At 43.2% G+C, this 19,241-nt stretch overlaps 1 protein-coding gene and 1 non-coding gene across 2 annotated transcripts in view; both read left to right on the top strand.

Moving 5' to 3' along the window:
- The first annotated feature begins 3,869 nt into the window (after nucleotides 1-3,869).
- Nucleotides 3,870-19,241, top strand: part of LOC115359650 (potassium voltage-gated channel subfamily KQT member 2-like) — a 57,058-nt gene continuing 41,686 nt past the window's right edge. The window contains exons 1-8 of the mRNA XM_030052219.1: nucleotides 3,870-4,095; nucleotides 6,640-6,790; nucleotides 7,233-7,323; nucleotides 7,530-7,656; nucleotides 8,012-8,187; nucleotides 14,557-14,682; nucleotides 16,066-16,176; nucleotides 18,007-18,102. Of these exons, the coding sequence (XP_029908079.1) occupies nucleotides 3,963-4,095; nucleotides 6,640-6,790; nucleotides 7,233-7,323; nucleotides 7,530-7,656; nucleotides 8,012-8,187; nucleotides 14,557-14,682; nucleotides 16,066-16,176; nucleotides 18,007-18,102 (1,011 nt within the window). The 5' untranslated portion in view covers nucleotides 3,870-3,962. The remainder of the gene's footprint in view (nucleotides 4,096-6,639; nucleotides 6,791-7,232; nucleotides 7,324-7,529; nucleotides 7,657-8,011; nucleotides 8,188-14,556; nucleotides 14,683-16,065; nucleotides 16,177-18,006; nucleotides 18,103-19,241) is intronic.
- On the top strand, nucleotides 9,599-9,672 carry trnat-agu (transfer RNA threonine (anticodon AGU)). Its single transcript has one exon. It is a non-coding gene; the product is annotated as a tRNA-Thr (tRNA).

The following is a 19,241-nucleotide window of genomic DNA, read 5'->3' on the forward strand; positions in this document are numbered from 1 at the left end:
TTTCCATCTAAATTTAGAGAGGCTCTTCTCAAGTAGGAACAGATCGGCAGATGAGACACGAGAAGCTCCTGACGTTCCTTCTCCTTTTAAAACTCAGACAGACAGAGAAATCTCTGGTGAACCAGCAGCCGCACGTCTTTTTAAATAATGTGATTAATTAATGACAGGTAGGAGATTGTTCTCCAGAACGTTTTTGGGATCTTTAGAGATTTTAATTCCTAGACAGATCACAGTGAAATCAATATCATTTAGGGCCTAGTATTTCTCTCTTTTTTTTTCTTTTTTTTTTTTTTTTCAAATTGAGTTTTAGACCTGTTACTTCAGAGCATTTTTCAGATGACGTGGTCCGGCTGGCCTCTTCAGGCTGTGACCTTTGGGATGAAGATCAGCAGCTCTGAGTCTGAGGCTGTGGTTCTCTGCCAGAAAAAGGTAGTTTGTCCTTTGTGAGTGGGGAGTGAGGTACTACCTCAGGTGGAGGAGCTCAGGTACCTCAGGAGGCAGGAGCGACAGGTGGAGGAGCTCTGAGTCCCAGGCCCTACTGGCTGTGATACTCTGAGGTCCAGATCACTTTGACTTTTGATCAGCAGGTCAGACTGCCACCTCACAGTCCAGTCTAGTCCAGTCTAGTCCAGTCCAGTCCAGTTCAGTTCAGTTTAGATCAGTCCAGTCCAGTCCAGTCCAGTCAAGTCTAGTCCATATCAGTCCAGTCCAGTCCAGTGCAGTCCAGTCCAATCCATTCCATTCCATATCAGTCGATTTAATTTCAGTCCAGTCCAGTTAAGTCCAGTTCAGTCCAGTCTAGTCCAGTCCAGTCCAGTCCATATCAGTCCAGTTCAGTCCAGTCTAGTCCAGTTCAGTCCATATCAGTCCAGTACAGTCTATATCAGTCCAGTCCAGTCCATATCAGTCCAGTTCAGTTCAGTCCAGTCCAGTCCATATCAGTCCAGTCTATATTAGTCCAGTCCAGTCTAGTCCAGTCCTAACCCAGGAAGACAAGACAGAAGAGAAAAAGGAGAGATACACGAGAGTGACGAGTGAAGAGCTGGATCAGCTGGAGAGGTCAGGAAATGAAGCCGGTACGGCCCGGTCAACGTCTTGGGCCGTCAAATGTCTACAAGACTACCTGACAAACACCAAGCAGCTGATTTCTCACCTGTAAGGAGAGAAGAGCTAAACAAGATCCTCCGTGAATTTTACGGAGGTTTAATTTCTATAATAAAGAGAATGAAATGCCTCAGATTCAGCACCATGGACAGTACCTGCTGAGGCAGATTCGGCACCACAGACAGTACCTGTAGGATTTTCCACGGAGATGTGCGGCTGTAACTTTGTTCTTGTTATTAATGCGTTAATGTTATCAGTTATTAATTAGCCTATTAATCATTATTAATTTGTTAGTCTTTATGAGTAGCCAGGCCATTGATTTAATTAATTTGTCAATTTATTTGCATCTGTACATTGAAATGAACATTTAATGTTCATCAACACATCTGTGAAAACTGTCGTCTGTATTTCAGAGGTAAATTGCTAACAGCCTGAAAAGGTGATTCTATAACTCTGTTCAGCCTTAATGTGACTGCTTACTGTCCTTACTTTTGCTGCTTAGCCACATTAATCGGAGCTGACGTTAAATTGGAGTGACACACCCCCAGCTGAAATAAAACATCTGCCGGTGAGTTTATGAAAAGACAGATGTTGTTTGTTCTGGCCGACACTGGAAAGCAGTAGCCTGTATTTAAATTATTTAAATATAACTGTGAATATGAGTTGGTTGTAAATAAAGATCAGCTGTGCTGCTGAGTCGCTGTCACGGCAACTGTTAGATTAAAAATGACTGAGAAGTCGGCAGAAGTATAACTATCAGTCCATGAAAAAAGTATTTTTTCCAGCTGATATTCTAGTTCCAACATGATTGAGCTAGCAGAGCAGTTTTGTGTTGCTGTGTGTGGTATTTATTCAGTTTTGGGAAATCATGATGTCTAGAAAACATGATAAGCCCAAGTTGGCTGACAAGGACTAGTTACCATCAGATCTCATGTATTTCCACTGAAACGGAGAATACAGGCAAAAAACTTTGATATTTTGAGAGCGAAATGCCCACAGTATGAATACATTTTGATTATACATTTTATTTTGTTGGTAATAGTTGTATAATCGCGTTGTATTTTGTGTGATGTTTTTTAGTTTAATTGTATGAAGTCATGATGTTTATTCATAGCATAGGTTACAAGTCCACGCATTTTACTCAGTGGCCTTCGTGCCCTGGCGTGTGGCCTTAATGCCCTAAAAGAAATTTGCAACACCAAAGGCCAAATGTCCTTGCCCCCCCAAATTTTTATTTATTTATTTTTTATTTTATTTTAGACTTTATTTGAACAGAGACAGTACACATTAATTGTGTAATTCCCACCCTGGTCCAGTCCATATCAGTTCAATTCAGTTCAGTTCAGTTCAGTTCAGTTCCGTTCAATTGAGTTCAGTTCAGTCCAGTCCAGTCCAGTCCAATCCACTTCAGTTCGGGGTTGGGTTTATGTAATGTCCCCTAAAGTGACATGAATAAACATGTGTGTGTGTGTGTGTGTGTGTGTGTGTGTGTGTGTGTGTGTGTGTGTGTGTGTGTGTGTGGCCTATTTTGTGTCTGTTCTCAGGGTTATGAACTCCTCCCTACACAAATATTCTGTGTTCATCAAAGTAAACAATTTATTTGTCAAGGAGCATAAACTAAAACACTAATAACCAGTTTAATTTCCTGATCGGTTTCTTGTTGCATATCACTGAAACTTTCGGCTGTTTCCCCTTATATCTTAGTTTAATATACATTCATACTGTTTTTATCTATTGCAACCATCTGCATATTTCATATTTACATCTGTATATTTAATTGTTAGATTTCATTAGATTTCATTGTATATATATATATATATATATATATGTATATGTATATGTGTGTGTGTGTGTGTGTGTGTGTGTGTGTATTACTGTATATAGTCTATATTGTATATATTTCTGCATTTATTCTATTTAATTTAGTTTTAATTTATTTAATTTTATTTATTTTTAATTTTATTTAATTTCTATTGATGCTGCTGTAACATCAGAATTTCCCAGTTTGGGATCAATAAAGTAAATCGATCTATCTATCTATCTATCTAGTTAGGGGGAGGGTTAGGGTTAGAACCCGCACGTCAGTATTTTCTGCTGTGGGTCAGATCTGATTTGGTATTTTTGACTGAAACAAAAAACTAATCACCATTATCAATGAATTATTGGCGGAGCTCCTCTCAGCTGTTTTATTAAATTTTCTCTGTGTGCGCGAAAATGTGTGAATGATGGTTGTGCGCATCCGCTCGTGCACGCTCCCGTTCAGCCGTCAGAGCCCTGCTCTAGTTAACTCAGCTGCACTGGTTGTCATGGTTACCAGCCTCCGACAGCTTGGTTACCATGGTGATTGACAGGAATAATAAAACATCCTGAACAATGGGATCCGAATAAATTGAACACACACACACACACACACACACACACACACAGAGAGAGAGAGAGAGAGAGAGAGAGAGAGAGAGAGAGAGAGAGAGAGAGAGAGAGAGAGTTAACTGATTGATTCTGTTCTTTCTCTCTGAATAGATCGATCATCTGATCAGTAATCAATATTCCAGGGATCAGTTGATGTCGTCATTCTGTTTCCTCTGTGCAGGTCATACGACCGGAAGTCGGGAAGGTGGAGCAGAGCCGTGTTGTATGTCAACACCCCACCCGCCCCCCACCGCACCCCTCCCGTCCGCTCCTCTGTAGTCTTCCTCCTCCTCTTCTTCCTCCTCCTCCTTTTCCTCTTCCATCTCTCTCCTCCTCCGTTCCTCCTTTGTTCCTCCTCCTCTCTCCGTTCCTGCGCGATGCTCCTGGCCGGGCAGGCCGGCCTCGGCGCTCTGTCTGCGGGCTGTGCGTGAGCGGCGTGTCGGTGCGTCATGGTGCAGAAGTCCCGGAACGGCGGGGTTTTCCCCGGAGCGCAGGCCGACCAGAAGAAGCTGAAGGTCGGCTTTGTGGGTCTGGAGGCCGGGGGGACGGAGTCCAGCAGGGACGGAGCTCTGCTGATAGCAGGTACACACACACACACACACACACACACACACACACACAGAGACACAGAGAGAGAGAGATTAAATAAATAAATTACTAAACAAATACAGTCACAACAACAGATGAAACAAGGAAACTCGCCGCCTCCAATAAAATGTAGGACAGACAACCAGCGAGATGGAAATGTTATTAACCGTGTTTAGAGTAACAAAAACAAACAAAAACACAAACAAACAAAAAAGCATGTTCACATTAACATGAAAATCAACACACATTAAAATGAACATTAACATTAACATTTTCGGAGCTGGGCTGGACAGTACCTGAAATCAAAATCAGAAATACTTTAATGATCCCTGAGGGGAAACTGGGCCAGTTAGCTCAAATTCTCAAGAGAAGAATCAAATGATAAGAAATAAAAAAACAAATACAAAAATATTTCGCTTAGATTTATAATTGTAAAAATTTATTAATTATTTATTATTTGTAAAAATATGCATTATGTGCATTAATCCTGCAAAAATTGCAATAAATACAGAAATAAGAAAATGAAAATGAACATGTCGTAAACCTGTATACAGCATGCACACACACACACACACACACACACACACACACACACACACACACACACACACACACACACACAGGGCTGCTGTTGAACTGCTGCCAAGTCCTACAGGAATCAGTGCCTGCACAGTTAAACAAACAGTTAAAGCAACACGTGACTTCACGTGACTTCCTGTGACTTCACGTGACTTCCTGTGACTTCCTGTGACTTCCTGTGACTTCACGTGACTTCCTGTGACTTCCTGTGACTTCCTGTGACTTCACGTGACTTTCTGTGACTTCACATGACTTCCTGTGACTTCACATGACTTCACGTGACTTCCTGTGACTTCACATGACTTCACGTGACTTCCTGTGACTTCACGTGACTTCCTGTGACTTCCTGTGACTTCACGTGACTTTCTGTGACTTCACATGACTTCCTGTGACTTCACATGACTTCCTGTGACTTCACGTGACTTCCTGTGACATCACCTGGCTTCCTGTGACATCACCTGGCTTCCTGTGACATCACCTGGCTTCCTGAGCTTTGTGGCGTGCGCTCAGTCTTGCATGAGACTGAATCAACTTTTTTTTGTGTTATGACAAAAAGGTGAAAATGTAAATGTAGAGGAGACTCTGAGCCTCACATGAATCTGCTTCCACTGTGAGGGTTTATGACAGCGCCCCCTACAGGCAGGTCTGTGTCCACAATATGAGCCACAGCAATACACAACAATAACAACAACAAAGTCAACAACAAAAAGAGGAAAACAAGTGATGTCATGCAGCAGGGGCTGGTCTGTGTCACACACACACACACACACACACACACACACACACACACACACACACACAGAGAGAGAGAGTCATGTTTCCATCACTTTAGAGGACATTACATTGAGTTTCATTCATTTCCTGGAGACTTCCTGGAGATTTTAATCTGTGATTTGATTTTATTCTGCGACACTTTAACCCTTTGACATCTGGATGGACATCAGACTTCTTGGGGAAAGTGTGTGAATGCAGCTTCATTTCACCCTGTAACACCTTGATGTCTTTCAAAAACATGAAAAAGACAAACAGCAACTTAACAAGAAATGTCCATAAAACTGTATCTATAATTATTACAATTAATATAATACTTACTATACTCAAAATTGTATTACAGGAATAAAAATCTTTTTATTTACTTTAAGATATTTTCTTTTTTCATTTTTTCTTTTTGATTTTCAGGACTTGGTTGTTTAGTTTCAGGTTATTTCTTTGTTGATTTTTGTGTTTTACGTTTTTGGCTAATTTTTGGTCATTGTCTTGTAACTTTTTACCAATTTCTTGCAAATTTTCAGGTCATTTCTTGCTAAGTCGCTCATTGCCTTTTTTCCTGTGTTTTTGAAAGAAAACAAGGCAGTCTGTTCAGGTTTGAAAGGGTTAACAGAATCCACTGCGTGATAAACTGCAGGAAAGAACGAGGCCCGAGGTCAAAGCGAAGAGCCGAGACGAGAACCTGAGCGGTTTGGAAAAGCTCAGCGGAGCGGACAGTGTTGAAAACTGCAGTTTGTTTTACGACGTCGCGGCAGAGCAGCTCTGAGAGAAAACAAGTTTTGTCAGTGTTGAAAATCTCCTTATTTCCAGGAAAATGTTTTCTCAAGAAATTTGGTGGGTCAGAGGTCAGAGGTCAAGGAGGGTCAACAACACAGAAACAGTCCTGAGCACGTCTGTTTGCTCGTCAGTTTAAATCACCTGCTTCCACCGCTCACCTGCCCAGTCTCTCTGCACCGTTCAGTTTCTCCAACATAAACTTAAATATCATTGAATAGTCAGGAGAACAGCGCCCCCCTCTGGCTCCAGCGTGTGTGCTAAATAACTGGTAACACATGGGCCAATCAAGCTCACCTGGGTTTGCTCCTGTGGCTCCTCCCACATCCCACAAACCCATTCATCCGGAACACTGGCAATATACATGTGTCATTGTAGGTATGGTGTAAATATAAAGATGATGTCACTGTGTTGCAGGGGGGGAGGAGGGGCCCCGGCGGCAGCGCAGCAGCGTTTCTGGGGGGAAAAAACCGCCGAAGCGTAACGCCCTCTACAGGCGACTGCAGAACTTCCTGTACAACGTGTTGGAGAGGCCGAGGGGCTGGGCCTTCATCTACCATGCATATGTGTAAGTCTCACACACACACACACACACACACACACACACACACACACACTCACCCGCAGGGCAATCCTCACTGCCGCGATGCTCTGTTTGAACAGCCAGGCTCGCTGCAGCTGAATATTACCCACAATGCACTGCAGTCCTCTGCTAGTAATGATGATGACAACCTAATGATCAGAAACACACTCAGTGCAGGTCACATGACATCACATCAGAATCACCTGTAGAAAGCATGATGACGTGGGCGTGGCTTCCTGGTGTTGGCAGGTGAAAAACAAACCTCGACAGATGTGTTCCATTCAAGCCCCGCCCCCTTCTTCTCCTGCCCTCTTTCCCTCTGACCTCCAGGTGGCATCGGCCTGATTTAATTTTCAGGCTGTTGTCTTTGCTTTGTGTGTGTGTGTGTAAACTCAGTAAACTCCCAGCATGCCTTGTGTCTCTGTAGTTTCCTGCTGGTTTTCTCCTGCCTGGTTCTGTCGGTGTTTTCCACCATCAAAGAGTACGAGAAGAGCTCCGAGGACGCCCTGTACATACTGGTACTGCTGCCAATACTAATACAACAAATACTACAGATACTACTGCTTATACTAATGATACTACTACTCTTACCACTGTACTACTGTCTTACTAGTAATACTACTGTACTGCTAGTAATACTACTAAGACTTCTGCCGACACATGTGAGGGTGATTGATGCAGGAAGTCCCTCTGACATAAACAGGAAGTGGTGTTATGTTGACAGGAAGTGGTGACCATCGTAGTGTTTGGTGTGGAGTACATGGTGAGGATCTGGGCTGCAGGATGTTGCTGCCGCTACCGAGGCTGGCGAGGACGCCTCAAATTCGCCAGGAAGCCGTTCTGTGTCATCGGTGAGTTTATCTGCCCCTGGCACAGCCCCATTCACTTCAGTGGGTGTCATTAACATTACATAGAGTTCAGTTCAATGGGTGTCATTAGGATAGTGTCAACTCTCTGTTACAACCTTTGGTTTGATAACTAGTGGAACTACTTTCTTTCTTTGAACTGCCACTGTATCACTGCGCCGCGGTGCTGTATCCCACATTTACCTGCTTTTTACATTCAGTGCAGAGATATGGGACATAGAACCTCTTCCATGTGTCTGTCAAGGAGACTCACTCTGTCTGTCTGTCCACCTGTCTCTTTGTCTGCCTGTCTGTCTGACTCTCTGTGTCTCTGTCTGTCCACCTGTCTGTCTCTCTGCAGACATCATGGTGTTGATAGCGTCCATCTCGGTGTTGGCGGCAGGAACTCAGGGGAACGTTTTTGCGACCTCAGCGATCCGGTCTCTTCGGTTCCTTCAGATCCTCCGGATGATCCGGATGGACCGTCGGGGTGGAACCTGGAAGCTGCTGGGATCTGTGGTTTACGCCCACAGCAAGGTAACCACACCCCCGTGCCCATCACCTCCACTCTGTTAGAGTCCAAGCCGGAGCAAAATGCCGACTTTAGCTTTGGGAAGCTGACCCATCACACCCGCTGAGTCGGCAGTTTTCACTCACTCAGAATAATTCAGGATGTGATGGATCAAAACCAGAACCCCCCTGCAGGTGTGATTATGTCACTACAGGTGTGATTATGTCACTACAGGTGTGTTACTACAGGTGTGTTATGTCACTACAGGTGGGTTATGTTACTACAGGTGTGGTAATGTTACTACAGGTGGGATTTTTGGACGTCAGCGTGACGTCAGCAAGATGGCAGCCACCTGCTTTTACGCTGTCTCTCTGTGTGAGATTTTTATGTCTTTACTGTGTGTTTTTAATGTTATTTCTGCTGGAAAACCCTCAACACTTTTAACTAACATACACATATTTGGATGGATTCCCTCCTAATACCTGCTTGGATTACCTGCCTGTTATCCAGCCTGCCTACATGCTCAGCCTAACCTACCTGCCCTCACCTGTCCTGCTGCTCTGTACCTGCCTGCTTGCTGCTATCTGGTAGCCCTCCTCCCCCGCTCTGCTCTTACACACCATACTCTATTGACTCTGCGTACACCGAACTGTCGAACATTCATGTCCTGATTCTGAACTTTGGGCGCTGAATCAGTATTCTCGAGCGCTCACGCATCATCCCTAGGACAATGGGGCCCTTGCGGCTTCTCGCTCTGTTGCTCCTCGTGTCGTTTTGCGGCAACTGTGTTGCTGATCGATCCCGGGACTGTACACCCCAGAATGCGAACTCTCCACTAGTCTTTCCTTTCTTAGCTGCTCCACACAATTACTGAGTAGATTGGCTGTATCATCTCCTGCATTGTCTATCAGCTTGATGTGTTGCTATGTGTTGAAATCATGTTTCACTGTGTCAACGAATTTGCTTTTCCTCTCAATTCTGAGCTCGGATGTTAAATCAAATTGTAACCCCAAAGTGATTAAGCTGCAACGTGATTGTGTTACTGTTGATGCTTTCTGGAAATATCGAGCCCACTCCTGGGCCTAGTAGTGGTTGTATTCAAACTCCTGTTGAATTTAAATTAAGATCTGGTCTTGGCATCATTCATTTAAATGTAAGGCGCTTATTTTTTGGCATTTCTGCTTTATTTGACAGTCACAGTAGAGGTAGACAGGAAAGGCAGGGGAGAAAGAGGGAATGACGTGCAGCAAAGGACCTGAGGTCAGATTTGAGCCCCGGTCTCTGCGATTGGGACTGAGCCCTGGTACATGGTGCGTGCTCTTAACCAGTGAGCCACTGGGGCACCCCCAAATGTAAGAAGCTTTTTGCCAAAAATAGACTTTGTTCGAATTTGGGCGCAGACAACCAGTGCTGATTTGATCATAATTTCGAAGAGCTGGCGCTGTGGCTTAGTTGGTTAAAGCGCCTGTCTAGTAAACAGGAGATCCTGGGTTCAAATCCCAGCAGTGCCTTTTCACCAGAATTTCCCTGGTTGGGATCAATAAAGTATATCTATCTATCTATCTATCTAAATCAATAAGTGATGAAGCTGTCTCTACTGATGGGTATAATTTGTACTGTGGTGATCGCCCCAAATACGGTGGTGGCGTAGCTGTATACTCTTATCGCAAGTTTCATACTCAAGTTTTGATTGCTAAATCAACTCCTAAGCAATTTGAATTTCTGGCCCTGCAAGTCGAGTTAGCCAAGGGGTGCCACGTTACAGTTGTAGGTTGTTACAGGCCCCTGTCTGCAACAAAGGAAACCCTGGCCTCTCTATCTGATATACTATCCAAACTACCTGACAGTGAACTGATCCTTTGCGGTGACCTGAATCTGGACTGGCTGTCTGCTACATCAAATGAACTCAAGGTGTACTGTAACTCAATGAATTTCACCCAGCTAATTGATTTACCTACTCGCCCAAATGCAAGGTGTCCTGAAAAGTCCACTCTTATTGATGTTTTCATTACGAATAATCCCCGCAGGTATACATCTGTTGGTGTTTTTCCCAATGAAGTGAGTGATCATTGTGTCATTGCCTGTATTAGGGATGCAAAAATTACTAAGTCCAAGCCTCGGTACATTACCAAACGTGATACAAAGCATTTCAGTGAACAAGGTTTTTTGCAAGATTTGTGTCTCGCTAACTGGAACAGGGTTTCCCTTATACCTGATGCTGAAACAGTTTGGTCTTTTTTTCTTGATCTGTTTATGCCCATTATTGATAAGCATGCCCTATTCAAGAGTTACGTGGTCAAGGGCAGCGATAACCCCTGGTTCTCTGAAAACCTTACCAATCTGATTCATGAAAGGAACCATGTCTGGGCGAAAGCTAGGAAAACTAATTCAGAGTCACTCTGGGCCACCTTTAGATGTCTAAGGAATAAATGCACTGCCCTAGTTAAGAAGGCTAAATCCAACTATTTTCTTAACTTAACAACAGAGAACTTAAACAACCCCCGCAAATTCTGGCAGACAATCAAGTCCTTATCTCCATCTACCTCCTCAGGTCTTCCGCCTTATATTATCTCTCACAGTGCAACCGTCTATGACAAAGCTGAGATGCTCGATTGCTTTAATAAACACTTTGTCTCATCTGGCTTCCTATTTGTGCGCCTCTCCAGTACCAGTCCTACCCCAGCCCCACTGGTTACTGAATCTCCCTCATGCAGAGAATTTAACCGGCCCTTCTCCGTTCATGAAGTACATGAAGCCCTCTTGTCTCTAGACCCTAAGAAACCTGCTGGGCCAGATAACCTGGGCCCTTACTACTTAAAACTGGCTGCTGACTATGTTGCGGAGCCCTTGACTTACATTGACAACCTTACTCTTACCACTCAGGAAATCCCCAAAATCTGGAAGACTGCACATGTTTTTCCCCATTAAAAGGGTGGTGAGCCATCAAGCCTAAACAACTACAAACCCATCTCCAACTTGTCCCCCTTAGCTAAAATTCTGGAAAGCCTGGTAAGTTACCAACTGAAAGCATACTTACACCAACATACTCTCCTGTCTTGCTGCAAGACAGGAGAGTTCTGCAACTATCTCTCTGACAGGGCACAATGTGTTAAAGCTGATGGTATCACCTCCAATGTTCTGTCTGTCCACAAGGGGGTGCCACAGGGCCCTGTGTTGGGCCCTTTACTGTTCACAATCTATATAAATGATCTTGGTAAGGATGTCCTCAATGCTACTTTCCATTACTACGCTGATGACACTGTGATTTACTGTTGCGCTGGATCTCTGTCTCAGGCTGAGTTTTTGCAGGCTGCTTTTAAACAAATAGAAACCCAACTCCTGCAGTTGAGACTTGTACTCAATGTTAGCAAAACTAAAATGATGGTCTTTTCTGAATCCACATCGAACCCCAAGTCCCTGCCTGTTGTGTATACGTCTTAGGGAATTGCTATCGAAATGGTTTCTTCCTTTAAATTCCTTGGTATCACACTGGATGATGATTTGTCTTTTAAGCCACACATTGAGAACCTATCTAAGAAGCTAAAAGTAAGGTTGGGTTTCTATTTTAGAAACAGAACTTGTTTCTCCTTTCACTCCAGAAACACGCTTGTTGCTGCCACGTTCTTGCCAGTGCTTGATTACGGTGATGCGCTGTATATGAATGCCTGTTCCACTTCATTGCATATGCTGGATGCCCCTTATCATGGTGTGCTAAGGTTCATAACTTGTTGCAGATCACTCACTCACCACTGCATTTTATATGAAAAGGTAGGTTGGCTGATCTTGTTGGCTCGAAGGCTTCACCATTGGTATACCTTCATTTACAAAGCTTTAGTTGGTCTGTTACCTTCATATCTCTGTACATATCTCACCATCACACCAAACTCATCCTACAGCTTGCGCTCTCAGGGCTACCTTACCACCTCAGTCCCACAAACTCGTACTGAGTTTGGGAAGAGAGCATTCGCTTACTCTGCTCCTTCGACCTGGAATGGTCTCCAAAAAACTCTCAAGCTCCATACTCTCACTACTATGTCTAGATTTAAAACCCTTATCTCAGACCTTTTAATAATTGAAATGGGAGTATGCAAATGCAGGTGTGTAATACAGGTGCGTTACGTTACTACAGGTGTGTTACTACAGGTGTGTTATGTTACTACAGGTGTGGTAATGTTACTACAGGTGTGTTATGTTGCTACAGGTGTGTTACTACAGGTATTACTACAGGTGTGTTATGTTACTACAGGTGTGGTAATGTTACTACAGGTGTGTTACTACAGGTGTGATAATATTACTACAGGTGTGGCGGTGTGGTTATGTCAGCAGAGGGTTTTCTGCAGATTATAAATGTCATGTTCTAGTTCCTCAGTGTCCAAAACAACTAAAAAAAAATGGGTAAAATGTTGATATTTCTTATATGCTTTATTCAGCTAAAACATATAGACGCCAAAGAAACACAGATGGGTACAAAATGTGCCCAGGACACTGAAAATCACAGGTGCAGAGAAGCTGTCATACCCCCTGCAGGGGGAGGACAGAACCAGATCAGGTAGACCTGCAGATGTTTAAATCCAAGCCTTACTGATAATATCGCTTTAATCAAATTAAAACTGCCGTTTTGATAGCAGACCTTTCTCTTGCATGGGAACTTAATATCATTGAAACAGCTGAGCATATCAGAGGGGTTCATATGATATTGGAGAGGTGTTACCCAAACTGCTCGTTGTTTTTCTCCAAGACCAAGGTAAAGGTGATGTCAAACACCAGAGTGATGCCGCTCATCAGCAGAAACGTCTCACCGCTACCCAGTTCAGTTCAGACAAAAACCCAAACCGGCAAAAACAACTAAAACTGGTTTAATGCCTGATGACATTAAACTGGCGATCAGCCTGTTACTGCGGACATGAAAATAAAGCCCAAGGTGTGTGTGTGTGTGTGTGTGTGTGTGTGTGTGTGTGTGTGTGTGTGTGTGTGTGTGTGTGTGTGTGTGTGCATGTGAGCAGTGTAGGGTGTCAAGACTTCCTGGCAGGCAGCTCTACATCTGATCACTTTTATTGATCCTGGACTATTGATCAGCCTAGACCTCAGTAACTGAACCAGACACTGGACCATCAGAGTCACTGCAGACACGCAGACAGGATTTCAAAAAACACAAAAACAAAAATATTTATTAACGACCCTTCCAAAATAAAAACACCAGAGCAGAGGAACAGACAGGAAACTAACAACTAATAAGAGATGGAACAGAAACTAGAAAACAGAAGACGATTGGTTTAGGGAGAGGAGGCAGAGACAGCAGGGGAGGCGGGGCTTAAGCAGACAGAACAGGAAGCAGGTGAATAATAATTTTACCTATTGGAACCATCCATATATTTCACATCTTATATTGATGGATGTTTATATTTTTTACTGTATATAGTCTTTATTGTATGTATTTATTGTATATATTTCTGCATTTATTTTATTCTGTTTAATCTTATTTTATGTTGCTATTCTATTACCACTGCTGTAACATAAGAATTTCCCAGTTTGGGATCAATAAAAGTATATCTATCTATCTATCTATCTATCTAATGATGCTCAGATAGGAACACTGGCTTCCAAGCTGCTCATCTGGAATGACTAAATAAGGTCCTAACCCTAGTTACCATGGTTACCAAACAATTAAGATAGGAAGTTTCGGGCCCTGGTCTCCAGGATACCAGGTGGTTTTTCTAAGTAGGTAATAATAATATCATGTACACTACATCCAAGCTTATGATTAAAGATTTTTTTCACAATGAATCACAGTGAACAGAAAACAGAAAAAAATAACTTAAACTACCATGAAAAATAAGAGGTCAAAGTTAGCTTACATTAACTCCTAACCCCCTGAAAGATGTTTATATTTCAGTAAGAGTCATGTTTATATTTCATGAAGAGTCATGTTTATATTTAAGTAAGAGTCATGCTGGTATTCCAGTAAAAGTGATATTTAGTGATGTTTAAATTTGATTGTTCTGTTTTCTCTGAGAGGACATTCTGACTTGGTCTCTATTTTAAGCTCTATTCTGTTTGCTCTCAGGTGTTTATTTTCATTGTTTCAGCAGTTTTTCTCCTCCAATCAGAGTACTGTTGCCGGGTGGCTGGGGGAGGGGCAGTGGTTGGGTTGGGAGGGTGGTGGGGGGTGGGGGGTGGGGTTGCAGGATGCTGAGGTGTTTGTTAAACATGTTGGGTTTGGGAACGCTTGTTTACAGTCACACAGGCTGGATGCCTGTGGTGTTACTGCATTCCCATCACCAGGAAATCTGATCCATTTTATTGATTTCCAGTCAGTAAAACCAATATGTGTGTGTGTCTCTCTCTCTCTCTCTCTCTCTCTCTGTGTGTGTGTGTGTGTGTGTGTGTGTGTGTAGGAGCTGATAACAGCATGGTATATTGGTTTCCTGTGTCTGATCCTGGCCAGTTTCCTGGTTTACCTGGCAGAGAAGGAAGACAATGAACAGTTTGAGACGTATGCTGATGCACTGTGGTGGGGACTGGTGAGACACACACACACACACACACACACACACACACACTTGTGTGCACACAGAAAGGGGAGAGAAAAGCCAAATAAATGAGCAGCAGTGGATCAGCCTTCCAGGTGAGCAGAACCTCGACTTGCCTTTGCCACCAAACCCGGAGTAGCAAAGGAGATTTAGAGAAAGGAGTTTCCTGCTGCTCTAGAGGTAAAGACACCAGCAGCCAGCAGAAGGCAGCGCTGAGCTGATAACGTTCTGTTCTCTGACATCACTGTGCTGTGACACCACACACTGCAGCGGTGTTACACCATCTGTGTGTGGCTCAGTATGAAAGCACAGAGATGAAAGACACGTCTTTCCACATTGTTTTCGTTTGCTGTTTTTGTAGCTTCAGCCTTTTCACACCACAGAACTGCAGTTTTTTAAAGAATCATCTGAGAGCCTCTGTGTGTCAGTGGGTCGAGTGACAGCTGCACATTGTATCCTGTGTTTAGTGGCTTCACATGAAATTCCATGTAAAAAAGAAAAAAGTCACAATTTGTTTTATTAAGCTCACCACTGTGTCCGTTTGAAAAATTTCTGCCCATCACAAAATATTTCCCTGCGGGTGCTCGATAGCTCAAGCAGATAAGAGTGTGTATAACATGCTGAGGCCTAGGTTCAAATCCAACCTCAGGCCTTTCTAACCTGCCTTTCCTCTCTCTGCTGTCACTGTCAAATAAAGCAGAAACAAAAAAAAATAATGTTAAAGAAATTCCCTGCATTTGGTATTAATGCAGGGAATTTGGAATTAATCTGCCTCTCTTGTGCAGCGAGAGGTTTGTCTTCCTACTGAACCTGAACCTGTGGTACAAACAGTAGTAACAGCAGTAATAACAGTAGTAGTAATAGCAGTAGCAGTAACGGTAGTCGTGAGAGTAACAATAAAGGTAGCAGTAATAGTAGTAACAGTAGTAGTAACAGCAGGAGTAGTGGTAGTGATAGTAGTAACAGTGGTAGTAATATTGGTAGCAACAGTAGTAAATGTAGTAGTAACAGTAGTAGTAACATTAGTAGTAACTGTAACCATTGTTGTAACAGCAGTAGTAGTTCTAACTGCAGTAACAGTAGTAGTAACAGCAGTACCAACAGTAACAGCTGTAGTAACAGTAGTACTAGCAGGATCAGAGCCAGTAGAAGTCGTCAGAGTACTACTATCTGTATTGATATTAGTAAGCTAAGTGGTAGTTTGTTTCTGCAAAAGCCTTGAGATAACATTTGCTATGATTTGATGCTATACAAATAAAATTGAATTGAATTGAATAGTTGTAGTAACAGCTAAACCAATCAATCATTCGTTATGCTGAGATGGAAGCCTCTGATTGGACGGAAAGCCTGCTCTGTCTTCCTGTTTCCTGCCAGATCACCTTGACAACCATTGGCTATGGAGACAAGTTCCCCATTACTTGGAATGGAAGACTGCTGGCCGCCACCTTCACTCTGATAGGCGTGTCCTTCTTTGCCCTTCCCGCTGTGAGTAACCCCAACACCAACACATTAATTTATTAACCCTTTACTTTAGGTTTCTTTGTTGATGACCTAAATAGCCCTTTAAATAATACAAAACCCCCACCCACCCCCACTTATACATCCAGTATTCCTATTACACCACTATGGAAAAATCTGCAAATCACCATAAAATCTCACTGATTGACCTAAAATTGGAAAGAAATATTAATTTTTGGTGTTTTAATGGCTTCTGAGTGAGCAACCCAATGTAGGCCTTCAAGTGGGTCACATCCAAGTCTTTCCAACTGTCCCCAAACACACACCTCCCCTTTGAGTTTGTCATCACAAGAATATCCTTTCTGACTGATGGTGTTACAAAGAACTCAATGCTGATTTTACGTCTTGGACATGGCTGACAGTGTATCTGCTGAGGCCTGGAACCATTTTGATGACATTAGCAGCACTGAATCGACCCTTTTGTTCATGTGGGGGGAGGGACCATAATACCTTTCCAGTTTGGAAGGTAACGTGTCTACTGGTGGGTGAGAGACAACAGGAGGGTCAACACTGAGGGTTTCATTCTCATCAGAGGAGGATGCCTCATAACCAGGGTCCTCCTCAACATTGTCCTCTATGTCACTTTCACTGTCAAAGAGCTGTGACAAAACCTCACTGGCAGAAAACTTAGTGCTCATATTCAACTGAGAGAGAGCATAAAGTGAGAGTATACAGAGCAACAACAGAAATGATCTAGAATGCTGCTGTGCAAGCTTTTATATGTTTGCTTGTCCCACATGTGGTGGGAACTATCAATGTCCTCGTGGGAACCATATTTCACCGCCCTTACAGCGCAGGAAATATCGAAGTTCTCGTGGGTATTATGTTTTCCCCTCCCCCATATCTCTCCCCATATCCCCCCATATCAGTGGTTCCCGTACTACTTCAGGTATGGTTATGATAGGTTTGGGCCCTAAAGCAGAGGGAAGTTTTTTGAAGATTATCAAATTGTAGGTTATAGTGACCTCAATATCATCCAAAACAATCAAAACAAATGTGTGCAAAACGGTGTTTTACAGCTAAAACAGCCTGGGTTCAAATTGACCCCAAACACCACCGAAGCATACAAAGTGTGTACGGGACATAGAAAACATATTGTTATGTGACTTTCATGTTTATCTGGTAGTACCAATTACATTAGGAAAAGTCATTAAATATGAAGCAAAAAAAAAATGATGCTAATCATTTATTTAGAGGCGATAAACATTGATTGGGGTCAAATTGACTCCAAACATAATAGGAGGGTTAAGTATTATGTTGATGACCTGATTTCTGATCAGCTGAGAGCTGCATGAGTCGTAGGGCAACAGGTTTGCGCTTTGGAGAAAGACAGAGCTCGTGACCTCGTTGATTTTAACAGGAGTATTTACTCTGTTGACACTCACTTTGCTTACTGTTAGGACAAAATGTAAAAGGTGTCATTCTTAATTTCTACAGCTGAACCATAAGCCTAAATGTCCTTCACTTCGTAGACCTCCAGTCAGAACTAAACTAAGCTCAGTTCCAGCTGGAGCTGCAGCAGCTTCTGTGAAACTGAAAACAAAAAATACATGAAGCATTATTGACCCTTCAAAATCCTTTTTGTGCTTGCAGCAGTGACGATCTCCTCAGGATTTAGCGAGTCAGGGTTGGCATGCATTCTGCATGTTGCCCCTCTGAAGAAGCCCCTGCCCTTTACTTCACTATTTTATAGTTTTCCCTGCAGCTGCCAACAGTCTCACCTTCTTCTTATTTGTCAAGAAAATATTTCTCCACTCCCTCTCTCTCTCTCTCTCTCTCTCTCTCTCTCTCTCTCAGGGAATCCTGGGTTCGGGTTTTGCTCTGAAGGTTCAGGAGCAGCACCGACAGAAACATTTCGAGAAGAGACGGAACCCTGCAGCTGGGCTAATACAGGTACTACCGCCATGTACTACCACTATAACTTTGTGCTATTACTTTATAACCACTACCGCAGGTACTATAACTGTGTACTATTACTATGTAACCATGTACTATTATCCACACGGAGCTGAATGGAGCTCAGCTGGACTGTCTGGAGGTTCTCGAAGACGTTCAACTTCTCCAGCTTCTCCAGCTTTCAACTTTATTGAGCAATTTTCAAGATATACAAACATTACAAAACACACACAGACACACATCAACCCCCCTCCCCCAACCCCTCACAACCAGGCTCCAAAAACCACACATATGAGAGAATTCTTCAAATATTTCTGTCCAGTAATTATTGAGAGAAGGACACGCCCAAAACATATGGCCTAGTGAAGCTGGGCTCTGGCTGCCCCTCGGACAGCCAGGGTCTGCGATGCCAAAGAGTCTGGCCCGCTTGTCCCCTGAGGCATGCAGACCGTGCAGCACCTTGAACTGGATTACACCATGATGTACACACAGTGAAGAAGTATGAATACGAGTGAAGCTGTCCTGCCACATCTCCTTAGAAAACTCTACACCCAGATCCCTCTCCCAGGCAGATTTAGCTTTGTCCCAGGTTATCTGATTTAAGTCCTTTATAGAAGTGTATAACACAGAAAAACGTTTCTTTTCAAAGGGATCGAGTTACAGTATAACATCTAACTGATTTCTGGGGGGTAGGTTGGGAAATGAACAGAGTACCTTGGTGGTAAATCTCAGAATTTGAAGAAATCTAAAAAATTGGGATCTGGGTATATTGTGATCTACACTGAGTGTCTCAAATGAAATAAAAATCCGGGAACAAATCACAGAAAAATACCAATCCAATCAGTGTTGAAAAGCACTGTCCAGTATGATGGAAAAAAATGATTGTTTGTCACCGGAAAAAATCCACTAATCCACTTCTCCAGCTGCCAGACATGTGGGGCGTCCCAGCTGATTCACCTGTGGGGTCGTCCTCCAGGTCGCTGGCTTGTTCGTGCTCCTTCCTGTTGTGACGCTGCTCGTTAGCGTTGTTATGGTCACCTGACTCCAGGATTGAATGACGGTCGTTAGGGTCAGCTGATGGTCGTTAGGGTCATTTGTGGGTTGTTAGGGTCACCTGACCCCAGGGGTGAGTGGTG

Source organism: Myripristis murdjan, chromosome 5 (genome assembly GCF_902150065.1).
Source record: "Myripristis murdjan chromosome 5, fMyrMur1.1, whole genome shotgun sequence".
NCBI classification, from domain to species: domain Eukaryota; kingdom Metazoa; phylum Chordata; class Actinopteri; order Holocentriformes; family Holocentridae; genus Myripristis; species Myripristis murdjan.